The sequence below is a fragment of the Chlorocebus sabaeus genome, chromosome 15, assembly GCF_047675955.1.
Source record: "Chlorocebus sabaeus isolate Y175 chromosome 15, mChlSab1.0.hap1, whole genome shotgun sequence".
In the NCBI taxonomy this organism is placed as follows: Eukaryota; Metazoa; Chordata; class Mammalia; order Primates; family Cercopithecidae; genus Chlorocebus; species Chlorocebus sabaeus.
The window spans coordinates 2991582-3016724 of NC_132918.1; the positions used below are offsets into that span (position 1 = coordinate 2991582).

The window sequence follows — 25143 nt, forward strand, 5'->3', positions numbered from 1 at the left end:
CAGTTAGGCTTCAGAACTGCAGTCGCAGATCTTGACCAATTAGAAGAGGAAACGTCAGAGGGTCGCGCCGCTGCAGGAACCCGCTCTGCCCGAGCTACCGCGAGTCGTAGAAAATTACGTAATGGTAGGGGGCTGGTCCGAGTAAGGGCACCTGAGGTACACGAAATCCTCCCCGGCTCACCCACTTCCTCGGACTTTCCACCAATCAGGAGGCTCCTCCCCAGCACCAACCAATTGTGGGAGAGAAGTTTTCTCTGCGTTTCAAGTCTGGAATTTCATTCATGCCCAGCTACGCGCCGAATGCGGGAGCAGAATGAGGGAACAGCGGCAGAATGAGCGGGGACAGTTATTCCACAACTGTACATCGGACGCATTGCTTAGGACTCTTATTTTACGTTCTCCAAGCAACTCCATAAGTCTCGGAAAGGCGACAGTGATGACTGACCGACTTAAGTGCGGATTCGGCTTCCACCGCTTCTCAGTGGTGAGACTCCTTACTCCTCCCCTCCTCCTAAGTCTGAACCTAAGTTTCTTTATCAACAAAACTAAGGCAAAGCACTTATTGGCAGTTCTGTGAATTTTAACAGGGAAAAAAAATCTGTAAATCGTCTGGCGTATAGTAAGCAGGCAGTGAATAAAAACCATTATTACTGTTCGAGCATAAGTCTTTCATTCCCCGTCTTCCCCCCCGATTTTGCTCATCACAGTTACACAACACCTAGTTGATCAGGGCAAAGCTCTAGGTGTTTTTACTCCTTTCATATATAAGCTATCCAAATCTTTACCTCTGAACTATACTTGAATCTGTTCACTACATCTCCATTACTAGGTCTCTGGATCACAGTGTATCTCTCACCTGGCCAGGGCCTCCTAACTGGCCTCCTTGTCTCCACTCTTAATATCTTCCTTAATACCTTCATATATGTTGCTCATCCCTGTCCCTCACTCCTTTTTTTTTTTTTTTTTTTTTTTTAAGGGCCGGGCGCGGTGGCTCACGCCTGTAATCCCAGCACTTTGGGAGGCCGAGATGGGCGGATCACCTGAGGTCAGGAGCTTGAGACCAGCCTGGCCAACATGGTGAAACCCCATCTCTACTAAAACTACAAAAATTAGCAGGGTGTGGTGGCGAGCGCCTGTAATCCCAGCTACTCGGGAGGCTGAGGCAGGAGAATTGCTTGAACCTGGGAGGTGGAGGTTGCAATGACCTGAGTTCCTGCCACTGCACTCCATCCTGGGCGACAGAGTGAGACTCCATTTCAAAAAAAAATAAATACATAAAAAATAAAACTCAAATCATGTCACTCCCCTGTTTAAAAGCCTGGAATGGCTCTTCATTTGCACTTAGAATAAAATCCCAGCTCTATGCTAGTTTACAAAGCCGTTTATGCTTTGTTCTCTCACCTATTATGCTCCTAACCATGTTCCAGCAAAACTTGCTTCCTTTCTTTTTTATATACACCAAGCACATTCCTGCCGAAGGCCTTTGTGTTAGCTGTTCCCTTTGCCTGAAACACTGTACTCTCCCTCATGTCTTAACATGGGTGATTCCTTCTTTAACTCATGTATCAGCTTAAAGGTCACCACCTCAGAGAAGACTTCCCTGACCAATCAATCAAAATTAGCCCCTACTGAGTTCTTACTCTTACACCACCCTGTTTTCTTTTTTCTTTTTTTTTTTTTTCCTGAGACGGAGTCTTGCTCTGTTGCCCAGGCTGGAGTGCAGTGGCACACTCACTGTAACCTCTGTCTCCCGGGTTCAAGCGATTCTCCTGCCTCAGCCTTCCGAGTAGCTGGGACTCCAGACGCACACCACCGTGTACGTCTAATTTTTTTGCATTTTTAGTAGAGACTGGGTTTAACCATGTTGGCCAGGCTGGTCTCGAACTCCTGACCTCAAGTGATCCAACTGCCTCAGCCTCCCAAATTGCTGGGATTATAGGCATGAGCCACCGCGCCCGGCCTCCTATTTTATTTTTTCATCCCTGGTCCCTAGACTGCACACACTGAAATGCCAGTTTCATGAGAGCATGAATCTATAATGTTCTGTTCACAGCTGTATAAGACAGCACCTTAGAACAGTGCCTGGCATGGAGTAGGTGCTGAAGTATTTTTGAGTAAAAGTTACTTGGATGGTGATCATTGCATGGCTGGCTTCTTATCCTTCAGGCCTCGGCTCAAATTTGGCACTACAACGTGGCCTTCCCTGACCCCCCTTCCCCAATTTTCATAGCATTTACCGCTATCTGAAATTATCTCATTTTACTCCTTAATATGTATTGTCTATTCTCCCTGTTACACACTCCAAGAAAGCAAAGACCTTGTCTATTTTGTTCACTCCTGTCATTCTAGTATCTACCACTGTGCCAGACACACAGTGGTACTCAACAAATAACAGCAAGGTCACTGAGCTAGTAAGTGGCGCAGCCTGGATCCTAACCCAGGTCTGTGTAAATTTGAAGCCCCTGCTTTCAGGAAGATACCCAGTAGGGACAATGGAGGAACTAAAAAACAAAAGAGGAACTAAATTGCATTTTATGGTCTAAATTACCTTTGTATATTTAGGTGTGTACCTAAATAGGCCATAAACGAACTAAAAAAAGAAGGAAACGTCCAGAAATCCTGAAATGGAACTTTAAAGAAAGGAGTGATGGCTTCTGCCCGGCAATCTGAAAAAGCTTCATGAAAGTGGAAACACGGAGGAAAAGCTAACAGAGATAAGGAGTTGACACTGAGGGGCTGCAGGCAGTGCCAGTCTCGCTTCAGACGCCCTGGGTTTGAATCTTGGCTCCATCTCTTGTGTGACTTTAGGGTTCTGTTACTTTCACCTTTCTACGCCCTAGTTTCTTCATCAGTAAAACTAATGTACGTAAAGGGCTCTTGAGAACACTGAGGAAATATAAAGTTGCTTCACACAGTGCTGAGACCATAGTAAGCGCTCTATAAATGCAAACTGCCATTAGTAGTATTTCTGATGAAAGCGTGCTGATCTTACCAGCAGCTATTGGCTGACCACAGTTATGTGGAGCAACAGAAAGCTTCCTACTCCCCCCGGGTTGAAAGGTGCAACACCAGAAAGTGGTGGGTCTGGCTCCTGGTGCCACCGTCGCGGACTCTTGGCCCCAGCCCGGATTTTCTCAGGCGCTTAAACCGCAATCTGCCGCTCTAGCAACGGGGTCCGCCAGTTCTCAGTGGTGCGGGGCCTCGCGCTTGCGCAGTGGGCACGGCGGCGGCGCGCGGCGGAGGGGAGGGGCGGGCCCAGCGAGCGGACGCGGGTTGCGGCGGCGCGCGGAGAAGTGCGGCGGAGCGGCGCCTGCCTTAGCAGGTAATCGCGCACCGGCTAGCGCCGGGGAGGGCGGTGTGGGTCAGTCAGGCTGCAGGCTTGGGCCGAGGAGGCTGCCTTCGCGCTCGCCACGTCTCGGGTCAGCTACCGACTCTGTCAGTGTGGGTGTCTGTGTTCCTGAAGTCTCGTCGCGACGCTGGGGCGGCCCACGCAGAGTCCCACCCCGGATCAAGTCCAGGGTGGCAGCGAAGCCCCAGTACAACTGCCTTAGAGCCTCGCCGATCTTCCGACCTGAAAATCCTTAACCCCAGCGCACCGCCAGGGTCAGAACCCCAGTTTGTGTTTGTTTACGGGTTGAGCCCTCTCGACTCTCGGAGTTAGAATGGAGGGCTCATCCCTGGGATCTGGCTGTTGACAGGGGCTCAGTACCTCACAGAGCAGCCTCTTTACGTTTTGGAGAGAACCGAGGTCTTCGCCTAACTTTTATCGTCTGGTTTTACTCAAAACGACGCCAGTCTCTCCACACTGGAAGACAGCTGCCTTTTGCCCTTCCACGCCCATCTTTTGAGTTTACACTCTCTGATTCTTTCACCTGGCCTCCTGTCTAAGGCTCTTTATTCTGGAAATTCTCTTCTGGATCCACTCCCGTTTTTAAGAGATTCTCCCAAAACTGGATTCCTAGAGTACATTTGTAGTAATGCAGTTCTCAAGTCGACCCGAATCCTAATCCAGGGCTGTGCCAGCTAAGTAGGTGTCCTTACGGAAATCTCTTAATTTCGCTAAGCCTCATTTTTTTCATCGAAAATGTGTACAGTCTTAAGTACTGTATCTCCAGGTAGTTGTGAGGATGAAAGGGGGTGAAGTATGCAAAATGATTAGCATGCTACCTGGTACATAGTAAGCACTTGATTGATGTCAGTTATTTTTCCGAACAGATAATTTTCAAGAGAAGCAGCTGGCAGGCCGGGTGCGGTGGCTCACGCCTGTAATCCCAGCATTTTGGGAGGCCAAGGCAGGCGGATCACCTGAGGTCAGGGAGTTCAAGACCAGCCTGGCCAACATGGTGAAACCCTTTCTCTACTAAAAAAATGCAAAAATTAGCCTGGCGTGGTAGTCCCAGCTACTCGGGAGGCTGAGGCAGGAGAATCGTTTGAACCTGGGAGGTGGAGGTTGCAATGAGGCGAGACCAGCTATTGCACTCCAGCCTGGGCAACAGAGCAAGACTCCATCTCAAAAAAAAAAAAAAAAAGAGAGAGAAGCACAGTTTTCTTAGAATCAAATGCAAAATATAATAATAACAATAAATTTTTTATCAGTCATATAATTCATTTTTTAAATGATTTTTTAGATTTAAAAAAAATGATGTTGCTAATGTTGAGGAGTGCACAGTGAAGTGGCTACCATAGTCAAAGGATGGTACAATTTGATAAAATCATTTGGAAGCAACGAGAATATATTTCACAAGCTTTAGAAATGTCAATTACTCCATTTCACAAAAGTACATCTGAAAATTTTCTCAAGGAAATAATTTGTAATGCAGAAAATATGAAGAAAGATGGTTGTGATAGCATTATTTACACTGGTGACAACATTTGAACTTTAGTAATGAAATTTTTTAACATACACAAAAATAGAATCAATGAGCCCCCCATGTGCCCGTCGCCCCACTTCAGTAATGATCAGTATTTTGCCTATGTTGTTTTTGTGAAAAATCTGAAACCTAGTAAAGTGTCTAAAAATGGGAGAACAGTTGAACAAAATGGGTACATTTGTTTAGAATGCTATAAAGCTTTTGAAATAGTACAGAATTGTATATGTAACATCACAACTGTGAAAATTCAAAAACTAACATCTAATTTATGTGTAGAAAAAAGACAAGAGGCCGGGCATGGTGGCTCACTCCTGTAATCCTAGTACTTTGGGAAGCTGAGGTGAGGGATCACTTGAGGTCAGGAATTTGAGACCAGCCTGGACAACACGGTGGAACCCCATCTCTACTAAAAGTACAAAAATTAGCCAGGCGTGGTGGTGGGTACCTGTAGTCCCAGCTACTGGGGAGGCTGAGGCAGGAGAATCGCTTGAATCTGGGAGGTGGAGGATGCAGTGAGCTGAGATCATGCCACTGCACTCTAGCCTGAGCAACAGAGGGAAATGCCATCTCAAAAAAAAAAAAAGAAAGAAAAAGAGAAGAAGGAAATATAATAAAATATTAATTAGTTGCCCTTTACTTGGGGGATTGTGGATGATTCCCTGTTTTTGTATTTTATAAACATTCCATAGAAATCATGTATCATTGTTACAACAAAATCTAAAAGTATCACACCTGAACTGAGCAGGGTAGAATATGCCAGAGTGGGTTCACTGTTACAGAGAATAAAGATGCTGTAACTCCTGATCTATTCTTGCAGTCTGTGTTTACATTAGCATTCTTGCCTGCTCCCTCACGTTAGCACTTCATATTGAGTTTATATGGTCAGCTAACATGTCCAGATCTTTAACCAACTGTCTTCTGTGTAAATGATTTAACTTTGTGAAATGTATTTCCCTGATTTTGACCAGTGTTCCCCCTCAGAATAGAAGAAGGTTTCCTGTGATAGGATGACTTTTTTCCCCTCATTCCTTTTCTTCCTGGGATCTCACTCAGACTTCATGCGTCTACACACACTTCCTAAAACAAGGATTTCTAACAATTTGTGTAAGATAATTTTGTTTTATCACAATTTTTTTTCTCAGATTATAATGAGATCTGATTAAAAAAACTGTTCTGCTATTGGTTGATGAACTAGAGCTGCCTTTTAAGCTGATGATGTAATACATGCAACACAGTTGAGAGAGAGGGTCACCTTCCAAGAAAAAAATGAATAAATGAGACTTGTTTCAAATCAGTTTATGAAGAAACTTTATTTCCTAGGTATGCAAAGAAGCCTTTTCACCCAGATGTCGTTAGAGATAATATGGATCAGTCCAGCGTTCTCCTCTGGGTGAAAGCAGAACCCTTTATAGTGGGTGCCTTGCAGGTCCCCCCTCCATCCAAGTTTAGTCTTCACTATCTCAGGAAGATATCCACCTATGTGCAAATCCGGGCCACAGAAGGAGCTTACCCGCGCCTCTACTGGTCAACATGGAGGCACATCGCTTGTGGGAAGCTGCAGTTGGCCAAGGACCTGGCGTGGCTTTACTTCGAAATATTTGATAGTCTTTCAGTGAAGACACCTGAGGAGCGCCTGGAATGGTCTGAGGTTCTGTCCAACTGCCTGTCTGAGGAGGAAGTTGAAAAGCAGAGAAATCAGGTATGGATTGATATGTGGTTATATTTAATTACTTTTGGAAAGAAACCATTCTTTTTTAAATAAAAGATTTTTTTGTGTGTGTATTATTATAATTTTTACATTTTTAAATAGAGACAGTCTCACTTTGTTGCCCAGGCTGGTCTTGAACTCCTGGCTTCAAGCAATCTTCCTGCCTCAACCTCCCAAAATGTTGGGATTACAGGCATGAGCCACCATGTCTGGCCCAATAAACCATTCTTAATTTTTGTATTAGCTGTAAAATTTTAGGTTTTAGGCCAATGGCCATTGTAATCTCAAGTTATTATTTGAGTTATAGTAGTTCCAATTTGGCAGTATTTCATGTATTCAGTGAATTAGTCCTTAGTTACCAGACCTTACTCACCTACTCCCAAAGCAGTAATGTTACAGGAACTCTGTTATTGAAAAAGGGAAAGATTTTACTGACTTTAAAAAGATTTTGGGGTGAACGAGTGTTATGAACAACTGATATGTTACAGTCAGAGCACCTGACTATTTTAAAATGAACATCTGCTACATGATAGGATTCAAAGATGGTTAGAATAGCATCTCAGCCCTCATGGAGCTTATGGACTAGTAGAGGAACCTGGTATTAAAAAAGAGATGCTATTTAATAGTGTGATATGTATGATAAAAGAACATGCAAAGTATATAAATTGAATAAAGACTGATTTATTTTGGTGAATCAGGAAAGACTTCACAGAGAAAGTATGTTAATCAAGTAGGCTGATTATATTAACAGACAGCCCAGTATTTCAGTGGCTTTCATTCAGGCAGCAATCCAACACAGGTGCTCCTGGCTGGACAAATCTCTGGGCTGCTGTCATCCAAGCAGTGACCAGGGATCCATGTTTCTATCATTTGGAGTCACTATTAATCAGCTTTGTTAAAAGCTGCTTTCATTTGTTAAGAACAAACATGTGAAATTCCAGTGGCTTACAGGGGAAAAGATTTATTTCTTGCCCATTTTACATGTGGGTTTCATTTTTGCTATGGCATTTGTCCAGGCTCTGTGTTTTCCCATTTAGGGACACAGGCTAAAGAAATAGCTCCTGTGTAGATCATTCTCGTTCTTGTAACAGAAAGGAGGAACAACAGAACGGAGGAAACTCATGATGGCTCTTTTTAAATTCTTATTTTATGTATACAGCTCAATAAGTTTGGGGATAAGTATATGCTGTGAAATCATCGTGACCATCAAGGACACAGACATACCCATCACCCCCCATAGTTTCCCCCTCCTCTTTTATTCTTGTTATTTTGTGTATGTTCCTGTTAAGAACACTTAATGTAAGATCTACTGTCTTAGATAATTTTAAGTATACAACATATAATTGTTATCTCTAGGCAGTATGCTGTAGAGTAGATCCTCAAGACTTAATTTTCTTGCATAATGGAAACTTTGTAGTCTTCGACCATCACCTCCCCATTTCCCCCTCCTCCTAGCCCTTGTCAGTCACCCTTCTCTCTGTTTTTATGAGTTTGACTATTTTAGATTCCACATGTACGTGAGATTATATAGTTTTGTCTTTCTGTATCTGGCTTATTTTACTTAGCATAATGTCCTCCAGGTCCATCCATGTTGTTGAAAATGGCAGGATTTCTCTCTTTTATTTTTTTAGGAGATAAGATCTCACTCTGTTGCCCAAGCTGGAGTATAGGGATGTAATCATAGCTCACTGTAGCCTGGAATTTCTGGGCACAAGCAGTCCTTCCACCTCAGGCTCCTGAGTAGTTAGGACTACAGGTGTGTGCCATCACACCAGGCAAATGTTTGTGTTTTTTTCATAGATGTCGGGATCTCACTGTGTTGCCCAGCCTGGTCTTGAACTCCTGGCCTCAAGTGGTCCTCCCACCTCAGCCTCCCAAAGTGTTGGGATTACAGGCATAAGCCGCTGTACCCAACATGATTTCTTTCTTTTTTGAGGCCAAATGGTACTCCATTATATATGCATGCCAAGTTTTCTTTCTCTAGTCATCCATCTGTGGACATTTAGGCTGCTTCTGTATCTTGGCCATTATCAATAATGCTGCAGTGAACATGGGAGTGCAGGTATTTCCAGGATCCTGATTTCAGTTCCTTTGGATAAATACCCAGAAGTGGGATTGCTAGATCATATGGTAGTTCTATTTTTAATTTTTTGAGAAACCTCTATGCAGTTTTTTATAATGGCTATACCAGTTTACATTCTCACCAACAGGGTACCAGGATTCCCTTTTCTTCACATCCTTAGTAATACTTGTTAATCTTTTGTTAATAAGTGTGAAGTGATATCTCATTGTGGTTTTGCTTTATATTTCCCTAATGAGTAGTGATGTTGAGCACCTTTTCATATACCTGTTGGTCATTTGTATGTCTTCATTGGAGAAATGTCTATTCAGGTCCATAGTCCATTTTTTAATTATGTTATTTGGTTTTTCTTGCTATTGAGCTGTAGGAGTTCATTATATATTTTAGATATTAACTCCTTACCAGATACATGGTTTACCTTTTCTTCTGTTGATTGTTTCCTTAGTTGTTCAGAAGCTTTTTAGTTTGATATAATTCACTGTTTTTTGCATTGGTTGCCTGTGCTTTTGGTGTCATATCCAAAAAATCATTACCAAGACCAATGTCAAGGAGCCTTTTCCTTGTTTTTCTCTAGGAGTTGTACCATTTCACCTCTTACATTTAAGTCTTTCATCTATTTTGAGTTGATTATATATGGTACAAGCTATGGTCCCAATTTCATTCTTTTGCATGTGTAGATCCAGTTTTCTCAGCATCATTTATTGAAGAGGCTATTCCCCATTTTGTATTCTTGACACCTATGTGGAAAATTAGTTGACCATATATGTGTGAGTTTGTTTCTGGACTCATGATGCCTCTTAAAACTTTTATTCAGATTTGACATAAACTAAGACTGCTTTCATTCCATTGGCTGAGGCATTATTCCCATGAAGATGGGAAGGTAAACCACCTTTCAGGAGATAAGGAAAATCCCATGGCCATGGGTAGGGCTGTATAAGCCTCTTAGAGAATTTGAAAGTAAGCAATAGCAAATAATAACACAGTTTGCCACAGCCATGCCCATTGGGGCCTCTGAGTCCTTTTGCTTCCATTTCTTTTGGGAGTTTTATGATTAGGCTTGAAAGTGATAAAGATAAATTCATTCACATTGAGTTGCTGTAATTCATTTGTGCCATATCTAACTGCAAGGGAAGATGGGAAATGCCATCTAATTGCATACCCAGGAAGAAGATAAAAAGTATTTAGTAAGCATCTAGCAGTCTCTGCCGTATAGGGTAATATCTAAACAATGTTTTGGAAATTGAAAAGAAGTTTGTCAAGCAATGAAGAGGGAAAGGGCAGTACATTTATTCATTAATCAAATATTTATTATCTACTATGTACTCGGTATAGTAGTGGATACTGTGCGTATAGAGATGAATAAAACCTTCAGGAAGCTCCAGATTTTTTTAGTGCTTTTTATGTACCAGATGCTTTGCTAGTTACTAGGGGTATAAACGTGGAGAAGGCAAGGATCCTGTAGTCTCCATGGAGAAACAATGATAATGTAACAAATAATTGTTTAAAATGGAAGTATATATAAAATCAGGGAATTATGCTTAGTGAAAAAAAGCCAATCCCAAAAGGTTATATATTATATGATTCTATTTACCTCACATTCTTGAAATGACAAAATTATAGAGATGGAGAACAAGTAAGTGGTTGCTAAGGGCCTAAGGAAGGGGTGAGGGGGACAGAGAAGTGGGTATGGCTGTAGAAGGACAACATGAGAGATTCTTCTGTTGATGGAAATGTTCTTGTATCTTGACTGTATCGGTGTCAATATCCTGATTGTGATACTGTCCTATAGTTTGGCAAGACAGGTAAAGCGTACATGGGATCTTTCTGTGTGAATTCTCACAACTGTATCTCAATCTACAATTATCTCAAGAGTTCAATTAAGAAAGTAAAACTTTATAAAATATACAAATTCATGGGGCTTCACATTGACAGTTGATTAAATAGGTCTGGGTGATCCCGAGAGTCTGTACTTTTAAGTTTCTCAGATGATAGTGTTTTTAGCCAAGTTGGGAATCAGGGTGAATATAGCTGTAGACCCAGATGTATTACTTTACTTTTTTGCCTCTCCTGTTTGGGGGTAGGTAGATGAGGGTAATCAGGAGCTTCAAATCGTGAGCTTCAACCACACCCTTCCTTGAATAAGAAATGACTGTACATCTATCAAACCAACAGTGTTTTTGTCTTTAAGTCAAACACCCCTTTAAGAATTTGGTGAAAACCTGAGGCCTACTTCCTTAAAAAATGCCCATATTCCGAAGAATTACATACAATTTCAGGGATTGCACTGGTACCCTAAACTTTCTTGATAAGTTTATGAATCTTAAGTTAAACCTCTGTGTCTTAACTTAATTTTCTTCTTACTTCATCTACTTATTTATTCAAATTACTAAGGTTGGTTTTGTTTTTTTTTTTTTTAACTGTAAGGTTAAACTTCTGAAATAATGTGCTTAAAAAATGTATGTACTTCATCCTTTCATCAGTTTTGGGAGATAATTTCTGTAGCCATAGATGCTATACAGCTTTCTGTGAAGGTAAGTTATTCCACCTTAATTAGTTTTAGGAACTCTTGGCCAGGCACAGTGGCTCACGCCTGTAATCCCAGTACTTCGGGAGGCCGAGGTGGGTGTATCACCTGAGGGTCAGGAGTTCAAGACCAGCCTGGCCAACATGGTGAAACCCTATCTCTACTAAAAATACAAAAAATTAGTTGGATGTGGTGGGCACCGTAATCCCAGCTACTCAGGAGGCTGAGGCTGGAGAATCACTTGAACCAGGAAGGCGGAGGTTGCAGTGAGCTGAGATCACACCATTACACTCCAGCCTGGGCGACAAGAGCAAAACTCTCTGTCTCAAAAAAAAAAAAAAAAAAAAAAGAGAAACTCTTACATCTGGGTATCAGAGACATACATATCAGAGCTAGCAATGTTTCTAAGTTTGTTTTTTTAGGATCAGCCAACTCGTGAATTTACTATGTCTACTTAGTTGTTAGACTAGTGGTTGATGTTTTAAAACGTCTGTTCGTCTTTTATTTTCTTCTTGGACAGCTTTCAGTGGACACCCTACAGTTTCTGCTCTTCTTATACATTCAACAGTTGAACAAAGTCTCCCTAAGGACATCTTTGATTGGTGAAGAGTGGCCTAGTCCCAGAAGCAGATCTCAGTCTCCTGACCTGACTGAAAAATCTAATTGTCATAATAAGGTACTCTTTATATCTTGATGTCATTCTCTAAAAGGGACAATCTGTGAGGGAGATGGTTCACTTGCGTTAAAAATTATGATGGGATTTCTTACATAAGTCAGTGATTTGATGGCTTGTTTTGTTTTTCACTTTTTTTTATTATAAAACAAAATAAGTGTGTACAGTCTTAATCAAAATAGGAAATGGTTTCAGTTCCTTCACTGACAGAAAAATCACTTGCCTGATTTTTGGGCATGTCATTCACTATATTCAATTAGCATTCCCATTTTCAAAATGTTAATGAATGTGAATCAACTTATTTGACTAAGGATCATCAAGAAGATGTAGTGCTTGCAAAGTCTTTTGAAATCTACTGAAAAAAATTTATAAAAATATCTTCTCATGTTGTTTAAGTAATTACATACGTGACAACCCAGAAGCTAAATTTAACTGCCTCACATTGTGAATTTTAGAGGATGTCTTATTGCTTTTTTTCTTTGTTTTTGTAAAGAAAACCAAAATATTTTTACTTATTCTTGTGTGAGTATTTTGAAAAACTTTAAGTAAAATGTAGACCGCAGTATTAATGCCATGTACAAGCTCTTTAAAAATGTTCTAAAGCTAAGAAAAAATATCTCTTTGCTATTTGGAACTTTTATAATCTCCTTTTTAATAAATCTCTCCTCCTTTATATTCCATGATGCTATTACTCTTGGTTTTGCTTCTAACTCTCCCTTTTCACTGTCTTTCATAAATTTCTCTCCCCTTGCCCTTACAAGCAGCTATTCTGTCTGGGGAAATTTTCTCTTATTTATTCAAGATAATTCTTTATATTCCTATGACTTCATATATCTCAGTGACTCCCAAGTTTATCTCCTTCCCAGAGCTCTTGCTTTATACTCACCACTTTATATTCTGTATATTTTTTATTGAATTTAAGCTATAGCTTAAATTCAGAATGTTCAAGCCCAGATGTATTAGAGATGCCAGTCACTACCTCTCTCTCCGCATGCAGTTCCTGCAGAATGGGCACTGTTAGGAGATGTGTTTTGAGCCAAGGTAGCCTCCATTCAGTTCTGCCTCTATCATTTAATATCATTTAGTCATATGATTTTAGGCAAGTCAGTTAACTTCTCTAGGCCTTGGCTTCTCTTCTCTAAGTGGGGATAATAATGCATATTTCTGAATGGCTATGAGACTTCAGTAATATATTAGCGTGGGACTTGTTAAGCACCAGTAAATGGTGACTTTGGTTTATACTACAGCATAACCTCTTGCAATAACTGATTGGACCAGTGATGGACACTTGAGTAGCCCATTTACTGCTATACATTTGAAATTGGCCAGATTTAAAGTGATGACCTGGGCCAGTCAGTTCCCCCAGGAAGAAATTATGCATTGGTGATAGGTGTTTGAACTGAAAACCCATTTGACATTGGGACTAGAACAGCCATCATGCTCATGAATGAACTAGAGTTATAAGGGATTAGAAATTCTGAGACCAAGTCGGACAGATCACCTGAGGTCGGGAGTTCGAGAGCAGCCTGACCAACATGGAGAAACCCCGTCTCTACTAAAAACACAAAATTAGCTGGGCATGGTGGCGCATGCCTGTAATCCCAGCTACTCGGGAGGCTGAGGCAGGAGAATCGCTTGAACCCAGGAGGTGGATGTTGCGGCGAGCTGAGTTCGCGCCACTGCACTCCAGCCTGGGCAACAAGAGCGAAACTACATCTCAAAAAAAAAAAAAAAAAGAAAGAAAAAAGAAATTTTGAGGTAATCAGAGAAGCACAGGTTACTTATAATCAGAGAAAAAGAAGATAATGGAACAGACATGCAGGTTCTAGTTGGCTTTCCAGTTCCTGTTCTAATGAGGTTTGCCTCTACTTCAGTTTGGGAGACAACTGAGTGTCCATACAGTAAAATCTCCCTTTACTTGAGTTAACCTGTACTTCTTATGTGAGTAAAACTCACCCGTGTTCTCTCTCACCACTCATACCTCATTGTCAAGCCTTACTGATTCTGCCTCAGACACTTTAACTCTGTTGCTTTTGTTCCTATTGTCTAGGCTTTTTTATCGAATTACTTTTTTTTGCCTTGATTTCTAAAATTAGGTCCTGCCTGGTCACTCTGCTTTAGTCAGCAGTCCACTTACTACCACACTGGACTTTCCAAAATGCGGATGGATTGTATTTATCTCCTGTTTAAACTCCATCAACAAATCCTCATCGTCATTGTTGTTTTATATTGTACTCCATGGAACCACCTCAGGGCCTACTTTGGGGGAGGGGGATGGGGTGAGAGGGAGGAATAGGTTGAGACTAACTCTGCTTTTATCTGTTTTATTTGGCATCCAGAGGAAGATTTATTAAAAAGAAAAAAAAAATACAGCTATTTAGAAAATAGTTTGAAAGTCCCTGGCATACAAAATAAAGTCCAGATGTTTTAGTATTTCATAAAAGGCCTTTCATGATTGGTCCCTGCCTACCATTTTAACTTCAGCTGCCACTTCCCAGAATGCTTCCTGTACCCCACCCAGAGCTTGCAGTTCTCTAACATAGCAGGTACTTTTTCTCCTGTGGGCCCTTGATTATGTTTTCCATGCCTAGAATGCTTTTTGTCATATCTGTTTGCCTAACTACCAACATCAATCAAGAATCTATTCAAATAGTACTCAGATATGATTTATTTTTCCCCAGATGGAGTTAGTTGTTTCTTTCATGCTTATAGAACATCTTTAGAGGCCTCTGCTGTAGGTCTTATCTCACGGTTATGGTAATTTATTTATCTTCTTACTACATAGACTCTTAAGTTCTGTGAGGACTGAAAAACTATGTCTTATTTAATTTGAATATTCATCACTTAACATTGTTCATGCCAAATAAGAGGGGTAAAAATCATCTGGCAGATGAATGGGTCAAATCACTGGGACATCTGCCAACTCAAAGCTTATTCCCAAAGTTATAATTTCTTAAATCTTGTCGTAGTAAGATTGGTTGCCTCATTTCACCCAGTAGAATTTGAAATTCCTTCTGTAATTGCAAAAGGCAAATTAAGAAACCCAATGCTTCATTGAATGTCCATGATAGTTATGTTTATGTTTGATCTAAAATTTTTGAAGTATTTACTAGCTCTGTGAGCTTGGGCAGGTTTCTTCTTTGTAAATTCATTTCCTCATCTGTGAAGTGGGCATCATAATGGCATCTGTTTTAAGATTATTGTGAAGTTTAAATATATTAAAGTATGTTTAGCACTTAATGCCTGGCACACACAAAGGGTTTTTTATTAGTATTATTTTTTAGTTAGTTAAGGTGGAGAGAGAATCTATTTATACCTATCACATACACACAAAAAAAACTTTATAAGGTTTATATCACTACCTAATTCCTTTTGGGGGATAAGGCAGAGTATAAATACAAAATAATTAAAATATAGAAATTTTAGATCTTGTAGAATCTCTTTATTCTTTAAGAGTGCTTTCTTTTAACTTTTTTTTTTTTTAGAACTGGAATGATTACAGTCACCAAGCTTTTGTCTATGATCATCTGTCTGATCTCCTCGAGCTGCTTTTAGATCCAGAACAACTCACTGCATCATTTCATTCAACCCATAGTAGTCTAGTGTCTCGAGAAGCTGTTGTGGCGCTCAGCTTCCTTATTGAAGGTACAATAAGTAGAGCCAGGAAGGTCTATCCACTTCATGAACTTGCACTGTGGCAACCACTGCATGCAGATAGTGGCTTCTCAAAGATCTCTAAGACTTTCTCTTTCTACAAACTGGAAACCTGGTTGAGGTCCTGTTTGACTGGGAATCCATTTGGTACATCAGCTTGCCTCAAGTCTGGAAAGAAATTGGCTTGGGCTCATCAAGGTATTTTTTAATATTTTAATCCACATTAAATTGAATGATAAGTTAAGGAACCTAGTGTTTTCTAATATGTTAACGATCACATGTCTTCTCTAGAAGACCTAAACAATGCTGCTCCTATAAAAGAGAAAAAGGAACATCTGTCTTTTCTGCATGACTTTTTCTCTCAAGGATTATACTAAAATATTAAAAGTGATGGTAGGATTACAAATTATTTTTATCTTCTTTAACTATTATTTTTCTAAATAACCCACATATGGAATAAACGTAAGCGTATGTAATAAAAATGAACAAGAAATGTTTTAAAAGAAGAATAATAGCATACTCATGTGACCTCTCAACATTTCACCAGTATTGTTTACAAGGGTGTCCCATTGGCTTGCCGGGAAGTACAGTCTGAGAAGATAGTCATGTAATGGTGTGACTGTATTAGGAGGGGAACCTGCACATATTTTTTGAGTGTCAGTTTGTGCAACACATTGTGTGTGATAGGAAGATGTGCTCTCAGGTAGTTAACGATCTTAGAGTAAAGACATGAACTCAGGCTGGGCACAGTGGCTCACATCTGTAACCCAGAATTTGGGAGGCCGAGGTGGGCGGATCACGTGAGGTCAGGAGTTCGAGACCAGCCTGGCCAACATGGAGAAACCTCCGCTCTACTAAAAATACAAAAATTAGCCAGGTATAGTGGTGTGCACTTGTAATCTCAGCTCCTCAGGACACTGAGGCAGGAGAATCTCTTGAACCTAGGAGGTGGAGGTTACAGTGAGTGGAGATTGCACCACTGCACTCCAGCCTGGGTAACAGAGTGAGACCCCATCTCACAAAAAAGAAAAAAAAAGGCATGAACTCAAATAGGATTTATGGGATAATGTGGCAAGTGAGGAAGGGTATAGAATTAATATTATGGTGATTTAGAGAGGTGAATTATGTTTGGGATGATAAAGTAAAGCATCTTGGAGGAGAAGATACTTGAGTTAGGACAGTGCTGCCACTTACTAGCCATATGACTTTAGGCACATTACTTAACTTGAAGGGTAGACACAAAAAAGTATCTTAGACTATAGGCAATTTTAAACGCATTATAGGTTTTAAATTTTTTTATAACAAAAATGAAAATTCCAAACATACAGAAAAGAATAGAGAATAGTATAGCAAATACCTCTATCCAAAGCCAAGATCTAACATTTTTGTCCCTACATGTGGTATCTAACTTGAGACATGTATACATGTAGACATGTATAACCTCATATGTTTGTTTTTCTTTGATTTGAAACTGTCTCAAATTTATGTTTTCTTAAATAGTTGAAGGGACGACCAAAAGAGCTAAGATTGCTTGTAATACTCATGTGGCCCCTAGGATGCACCGACTGGTGGTGATGAGCCAGGTTTACAAGCAGACACTGGCTAAGAGCTCAGATACTCTGGTGGGGGCACATGTAAAGATTCATCGTTGCAACGAATCTTTTATATATCTGCTCTCTCCCTTACGGTAAGCACAGTTTTCATGGTGTTCTGACGTTCTGACGTTTTCTTTGGACTGTAACTGATTCTTTTTTTGCCATCAGAGAATAATATTTTAGTCAAATTTTTAAAATCTTATTGTCATTCAGAGGAATTTACCTCATTTTTTCCTTTTTTTCAGATCTGTGACAATTGAGAAGTGCAGGAATAGCATCTTTGTCTTGGGCCCTGTAGGGACTACACTTCACCTCCACAGTTGTGACAATGTTAAAGTCATTGCTGTTTGCCATCGTTTGTCCATCTCTTCTACAACAGGTTGCATCTTTCACATTCTGACGCCTACGCGCCCACTTATTCTCTCTGGGAACCAAACAGTAACTTTTGCCCCTTTTCATACCCATTATCCAATGCTAGAGGACCATATGGCCAGGACTGGCCTTGCTACAGTGCCTAACTATTGGGATAATCCAATGGTTGTGTGCAGAGAGAACAGCGACACAAGTGTCTTCCGACTTTTACCACCTTGTGAATTCTATGTATTTATTATTCCCTTTGAAATGGAAGGGGACACAACAGAGATACCTGGGGGTCTTCCATCTGTGTATCAGAAAGCACTGGGTCAAAGAGAACAGAAGATACAGATCTGGCAGAAAACTGTGAAGGAGGCTCATTTGACAAAGTGAGTATTTTTTACAAGTAACAGTTTGTGTTTTTTGTGAAACTCCATGGAGAAACAAATTAGTCTGCACATTTTTACAGCTGTGTTAAAGTAATAAAAAATGTAAGGCTGGGCACGGTGGCTCACGCTTATAATGCCAGCACACTTGGGGAGGCTGAGGTGAGTGGATCACCTGAGGTCAGGAATTTGAGACCAGCCTGGCCAACATGGTGAAACCCTGTCTCTACTGAAAATACAAAAATTAGCTGGGTGTGGTGGTGTGTGCCTGTAATCCCAGCTAATCGGGAGGCTGAAGCAGGAGAATTGCTTGATCCCAGGAGGTAGAGGTTGCAATGAGCCGAGATCGCGCCATTGCACTCCAGCCTGGGCAACAAGAGTGAAACTCAGTCTCAAAAAAAAAAAAGTGTGTTTTAAAATTGCGGTTTGGATTTCAAATTAATATTTCAAACACTGTTAGGTTGGAGATGGGAGGGGGTAAATATCCAGTATTAGACTCCCTTTTCTTAAGAAGCTAAAGTTTAGTTGGCAAATATAAGACTTACATGAATTTTAAAAATCATACATAGAGTATGCCACATAATCCAATACCATTCTAGGCACCTTCTATGTACTAACTCATTTATTCTTCATAATAACGCCTTATTACAGGTGTGGAAACCGAAGAACTGAGGAATTAAATACTTTACACAAATTCACACAGGAGCCAGGATTCACACCTAGTCAGCCTGGTTCCAGAGGTTCTTTTTTTTCTCTGTTCTGGCTTCTCAGTAATCAGAGGTTCTTAAATGCCTCTAGTGTCTTCATGTTTTCTTTCAAATATTGTCATACCATATCATACTGTACAATAATAACATTATAATAATGTGTTGTAAAAATGGATGATCTTGAAAAAACATTCTTTTAAAGCAATTCTGTTGTTTGAATGGTTCTAATATTTAAATGGTTAGATTCTCTACACTTGATCTCAGCCAAAAGGCCAAAAAATGATTAAATGCTTAGATTCTCTTACATGTGAAAAGCTTATATATATACATGTGCAGAGTGTGGGATGTAAGCACTTAATAAATGCTGACTCTGAATCATAGTGTTTTCAAGTGGTGAGGTCCACAGTGATACCAGAAACAATGAAAGTAGTCAGTTTAACTTGGGGAATATAGGAAGACAGAAATCAGTTAGAAACAAATTGCCAGTGTGATCCTTTTAACAGTGATTAGATCATGTCATTTCCCTGCTCTGACCCCTCTAATGGCCCCCCCTCATAGTTAAAATCCAAAGCCTTTACCATACTTACCAGGCTCTCTTGTCCTCAATTTCTGCCATTCTTTTCCTCATTTACTCCTTCTCAGCATACAGCAGTCATCTTTCTATCACTTAATCACTGCCCTCTGACCAAAGACCACCAGGAACACATCTATAGAACAAAGGTGGATTGTGTTGACTCATGGCAAGGGGGGAGAAAAGTATGTTTCTTCTCAGTAAAAGGTTGGGGAACATGGAAAACTGTGTTTCAACTCAGTAAATAGGTGTTAAAAGGAACTTGTCGTTGGATTTTGGCTTGTATTAGTGATTTGGGGGAGAGTTCTAGGAAGCAGGACTACTGGAAGTGAGAGTAATCTGTGATTTGGCAGTTTAATAATTTTTATATCTAAGGCAAGAGGAAGGAAGGAAGAGCTAAAACTGTAATTGTAAAGAAGTAGCAGCCACTCCTCCAGGAAAGAAGTGTTTGGTGTTTTGGTGTTTTATGGTTTGGGTCACAACATTTTTTTGGAGGTTGGTGTGGGGGTTTCTGAACTGAGATACGATTACGGAGTGATCTTGTTCTTTCTCTGGTTTGTCATCATCCCAGGGTGGCTTTGTCTAATGTTGGTGGTTTGAGGTATTGTTTGTGTTCAACAAAAGAATGCAATAGCAAGTCCAGATCCTTCACCAAGGCCTAGCTGGCAGTACTAAGCTAGCTCCTGGCTGTCAGGAACTACTCTTCTCTTTCTTATGAACATGTGAAATATGCTCACTTTAGAACCTTTGCACTTTTTTTGGTCTCTTCTGCTTGGTATATTCCTCTTCAAATACTCATTCTGCTTACTCCATCATTTCATTTAGACCTAAGCTCAAATGTTATCTTAGGGAGGCCATCTCTGTCCATTCTTTCTCTGAAATAACATTTCTAGAACTTGCTATTCCTTCACCCTGCTCTATTTTTCTCCATGGCACCTAGAACTACTTAACTTTATGTTTGTATTGTATTGTATTGTATTGTATTGTATTGTATTGTATTGATTTTGAGACAGCATCTCACTCTGTTGCCCAGGTTGGAGTGCAGTGGTGTGATCTTAGCTTACTGCAGCCTCCACCTCCTGGGTTCAAGTGATTTTCCTCCCCTCAGCCTCCCGAGTAGCTGGGACTTACAGACACGTGCTACCATGCTTGGCTAATTTTTATATTTTTTGTAGAAGCAGGGTTTCACCATGTTAGCCAGGCTGGTCTCGAACTCCTGGCCTCAAGCGATCCGCCCACATTGGCCTCCCAAAGTGCTGGGATTATGGGCGTGAGTCACCATGCCTGGCCTATTTATTTTATTTTTACCTATCTTTCCTGCTAGAATATACAGTCCTCAGGAGCGTGGATTACATAGATCACAATGTGAATGGTGCCCTCTGGAGTAGTGAAGTGTCATCCTGCTTCGACAGGGGCCTTGTCTCTTCTCTTTATACATTTATCCCCATCAGTCAGAACACTACCCTGTGTTCACTTCGTCCTTGGTAAATATCTGACAATGAATAAGTGTTTAGAAAGAGGACATTGTATCTGATCAATCCTTTGTGGGGTGGGGGTGTCCAGTGTGCTCTGAACAGTGAGAACAAAAGGATAACAAGAAATAGTCATTTAACATTATCCTATTAAAGTATTGTATAGTTGCTTAGAGTACAATTTATGTGAATTCATGTTCTTACATTCTTTTTACTCTCGATTGCAATTTTAGGGATCAAAGGAAGCAGTTCCAGGTACTGGTAGAGAACAAGTTTTATGAATGGTTGATTAATACAGGACATCGCCAACAGCTGGATAGCCTTGTACCCCCTGCAGCAGGCTCCAAACAAGCGGCTGGATAAGGATCTTACATGCAAACACTGGTAGGCATTTATACCACTTAAAACAGTTTCTTTTGGGGGAAATCTTTCAAGCATAATAAAAAAGGCACAGAATATTATATACTAAACATGCCCAAATTTTTTTCTACCACTCCTACCAGCGTACACAGACCTTTGTGTACCCACATTTACCATATTTTATAGTGAGAAAACCAACCAAAATACTCAGATGGAGCCTGTAGAATTTGGGGCCAATATAATGGCCAAATTTTGTCTTTTTTTGCTTTTTGCCTGGCACAAGTTATATTGTCCAAAGATACCACATTCCCCCATACATAGTTTTGTTATTAACGACAGTCACCATGTTGTACGTTAGATCTCTTAAATGTATTCCTCCTAACTGAAATTTTGTAACCAAAGATTTTGGATGTGGCATTGTTTGAAAAAACTGTAGACTAGAAACACCCCAAATGCAATGTATTTATATGCTAATTATATGCCTAACAATCTTTGAAAGAATATAAATAAATTATAAACAGTGTTTGTCTTTGAGGAATGAGATTGGGTGTCTAGGGTAGGAGAAAACTTCTTAAAAATTTTATTGAGATAAAATATTACCACATAACATTATGGGAAGTAAAATTCACCTTTTTAAAGTAAAGAATTCAGTAGTTTTTAAGTATATTCACAAGTTTGCACAACTATCACCACTAAAAATTCCAGAACATTTTCATCACCCTCAAAATAAAGCTCGTACACATTGTAGGCCACTCCTCATTCCTCCAACCCCCTGTATTTCCTCTTCCCCTTAGCCCTTGGCAACCACTAATCTACTTTGTCTATTTTGAACATTTTATGTAAATGGAATCATGTGACATGTGACTTCTTATGTCTGGGTTCTTTCACTTAGCCTAGTATTTTCAAGATTGACCCATGTAGCCATGTATCAGTACTGCATTCTTTTTCATGGCCAGATAATATTCATTGTGTGAATCTACCATTTTGTTTATCTTTCATCAGTTGATGGACATTTGGCTTGTTTTTACTTTTCAGCTGTTGTGAGTAATGCTCTGTGTACATTTGTGTACAAGTTTTTGTGTAGACATTTGTTTTTATTTTTCATGGGTATATACCTAGAAGTGGAATTGTGAGGAATATGTTTAACTTTTTAAGGAACTGCAGTTTTCCAAAGCTGTAAAAGTGTATTTTTTACTTTATATATTTACATTTCTTAAGGATGTATTTTTTAAAAGAATTTAGCAATATTTATTCGTAAATACTGAGAATTAAGAATTAGCAATTTTGCTGAGCGCAGTGGCCCATGCCAGCGCTTTGGGAGGCTGAGGTGAGAGGATCTCTTGAGGCCAGCAGTTCAAGACCAGCCTGGGCAATATAATGAGACCCTGTCTCTACAAAAAATTTAAAAATTAGCTGAGCATGGTGGCACATGCCTGTAATCCCAGCTACTCTGGACACAGACTGGAGGATCCCTTGAGCCCAGAAGTTCAAGGCTGCAATGAGCTATGATTGCACCACTGTATTCCAGCCTGGGCAACAGAGTGAGACCCTATCTCTTTAAAAAAAAAAAAAAAAAAAAAAAAAAAAGGAATTAGAAATCTGATGGAGATTATGCAAAAGAAATGTGAACTATAAGCAGGTAAAAATTTTTGTTTAATCTTCACTGCTTAACAATTTTTTTGTATTCATGTATGAATTTCTCTTTTATTATGATCTAACATTACACCTAGCAAAAAGGAATGTTATTAACCTTAAACTTTGTGTATTTTACATTCTAATCTATCGTTTGACCTTGATAATTTATGTGATTTTTTAAACATAGAGTTTTAAAATTATTTACATGAAGGCAATAGAAAATTAAGTGATTAATATTATTTTTTCTTTGATCTTCAGGGCCCTGGAAATACAAGGATAAATGGAGGATGGTGCTCATCTTGAAACTAAATTGGGAAGGTGCTCTTGCTGCTTGAGAGACATTGGGACTTTTCTGTCCTTTTTTTTTTTTTTTTTTTTTTTTTTTTTAAGATAGTCTCACTCTGCCGCCCAGCCTGGAGTGCAGTGGCGCGATCTCCGCTTACTGTAAGCTCCGCCTCCCGGGTTCACGCCATTCTCCTGCCTCAGCTTCCTGAGTAGCTGGGACTACAGGCACCCGCCACCACGCCCGGCAAATTTTTTTTGGATTTTTAGTAGCGACGAGGTTTCACCGTGTTAGCCAGGATGGTCTCGATTTCCTGACCTCGTGATCCACCCGCCTCGGCCTCCGAAAGTGTTGGGATTACAGGCGTGAGCCACCACACCCAGCCTTCTGTCCTACTTAAGAACTTTGATTTCCATTCCATATTCATTTATTACTGTGTAGGCTGAATTTTCGCTAAACTTCTGACTTTTATATAAATGTATTGTTTATAGAACATCAGAAGACTCATCTTTGTGGTGCCCAAATGAAAAAGTTGGTGAAGGTAGTACCATTGTATGTATGTTAATATTAAAGCAACTGAGTGTAGATTTGCAACTATAGTATGTATCTTCATTTGTGTGATGAAAGAATTTTATTCTTTCTAGAGTTAAATAAGAGTTTTACAGTTCTTTGTAACTATTTAAAAGGAAGTTGCTACTCCTTTTAAAAAATAATTGGAAAGTATGATTTGTTGGTATATAGATATAGCAGAAATAGTTTTATACTATATTTTAGTCCTTAAAGTATGGAACTTGATGAAATTGTGTAAAAAAATCTTTATTTTTCACGTCCTGCTTCAAATTTTCAATAAACAAACTCCAAAGAAATATTTCCTATTTTTGTAAAAGATATAGCTTTGCTTTTAATTTTAGAAAAGGTTTCCAGTGTTATTCCTCAAAATGTCAAGTAAAGTTTCCATTTGACTGGGAAAACCTTCTTTCAGATAAGTGAGTGAAATTGTCAAATTACCAAACGAGTGAAACGAATCAGATTGCTGATAAACATTGGTTCGTATGCTCTCTGGCCATTTAATTAGTAATTCTATCAAAAAAGTCTTTTGTATTTCTAAAGTAAAAATTTAGAATGTTTAATTCTAATTGAAGTTTACATAGTTTTTATTTTAAGAAGAAATTTAAGAAGCAGACTGTTACTGAATAAACACTGGAGTAACAGAAATATATTTTAGATATTGCTATTTGTTAATAAAATAAATGATACTGAGACACTTTTTTTAAAGTTTATAAAATTCCAAAAACTAAGCATATAGCTTAATATTTTCTCAGTAATCTTTATATCAAGGCACATTTGCCATTTTCTGAATTGACCATAATACATCCCATTTATTAAGATATTTGTTGGATAGTTTTATTAATAGAAAGATGAGGAAGTTGGACTTTTAAGAATATACTTGATCAGTTAAAGTTAAAAATGGAGAAAAGTTAATTTGTTGTTGTTGTTGTTTTGTATTTACATAAGATGCAATCTCATTCCTAAAGTCAGAGGTGTATTAGGGCCAAAAAATGTTCTCCGAACAGGTTCGAATGTTGTATTATGGGCAAAGAAGACCACCTAGCCAGTAGCAGGTTGTGTTTAGTTAGCTAACCCTTGGCAAATTCAGGAGTCCCAAGTCACTTTTCTGCATACAGTGGCATCCTTCTAATGGATTAGAGCTCTTTTTCTAAAAAGAAATTGTGTTTTGAAAAAATTAAATAATAGTTGCAAGAATAAGTCAGTGAACTTTAACATACCCTTTATCTAGATTCGATTTGCCAGTTGTTAACATTTTGCTACATTCTCTTTACCACTCTCGACATGATAGTATTGTTTTATTTTTGCTCAACAATTTGAGAGTTAGGTTGCAGACATCTTGAACCTTTCTTCTAAATGGTAGCATACATGTCCTAGAAACAGACATTCTCCTACCTAGTCATGGTACAATGATCAAATTCAAGAAGTGAGACTTTGGTACAATAGTATTATCTAATTTACAGTCCATATTAAAATGTTTCTGATTGTCCCAGCAGTGTTCTTTATAGTGACTTTTTTCCCCAAACACAAGATCATGCATTGCATTTAGTTGTCATGTAAGTTTTGTTGCTTTTAGAACATGTCGCTTCTGTCCAGAATTAGAGATAGTCTTCTGACTCTTACCTCTTACAAGCTTTGTTGAAGAAAAAGGACATTAGGAATTTCAAAGAGGCCGCTTCCTATTTAAAAAAAAAAAAAGCAAA

The 25143-nt window shown here is 39.4% G+C and overlaps 1 protein-coding gene across 3 annotated transcripts; it reads left to right on the forward strand.

Moving 5' to 3' along the window:
- Window positions 1-50: 50 nt before the first annotated feature.
- TBCCD1 (TBCC domain containing 1) lies at window positions 51-24355 on the forward strand. Of its 3 annotated transcripts, none has more exons than XM_007971824.3 (8): window positions 51-484; window positions 6192-6570; window positions 11704-11859; window positions 15342-15708; window positions 17011-17197; window positions 17351-17848; window positions 20829-20979; window positions 22849-24355. In XM_007971824.3, exons 2-7 carry the CDS (start codon window positions 6235-6237, stop codon window positions 20956-20958), a joined length of 1674 nt encoding a protein of 557 aa, XP_007970015.3. In that variant the 5' UTR covers window positions 51-484; window positions 6192-6234; the 3' UTR covers window positions 20959-20979; window positions 22849-24355. The 3 variants fall into 3 exon arrangements, with proteins under 3 accessions (XP_007970015.3, XP_037844404.2, XP_007970014.3); XM_007971823.3 differs by lacking the exon at window positions 51-484 and adding an exon at window positions 3230-3322; XM_037988476.2 differs by lacking the exon at window positions 6192-6570 and having other exon boundaries at window positions 204-484.
- The last annotated feature ends 788 nt before the right edge of the window (window positions 24356-25143 follow it).

What these genes read in the sequence shown, in the direction of transcription:
- TBCCD1 (XM_007971824.3), top strand. Translation starts at nt 6,235, where the DNA reads ATGGATCAGTCCAGCGTTCTCCTCTGGGTGAAAGCAGAACCCTTTATA. An exon ending in TTGAAAAGCAGAGAAATCAG is followed by an intron (nt 6,571 to 11,703) that starts GTATGGATTGAT and finishes CTTCTTGGACAG; the next exon opens with CTTTCAGTGGACACCCTACA. An exon ending in AAGGAGGCTCATTTGACAAA is followed by an intron (nt 17,849 to 20,828) that starts GTGAGTATTTTT and finishes TTGCAATTTTAG; the next exon opens with GGATCAAAGGAAGCAGTTCC.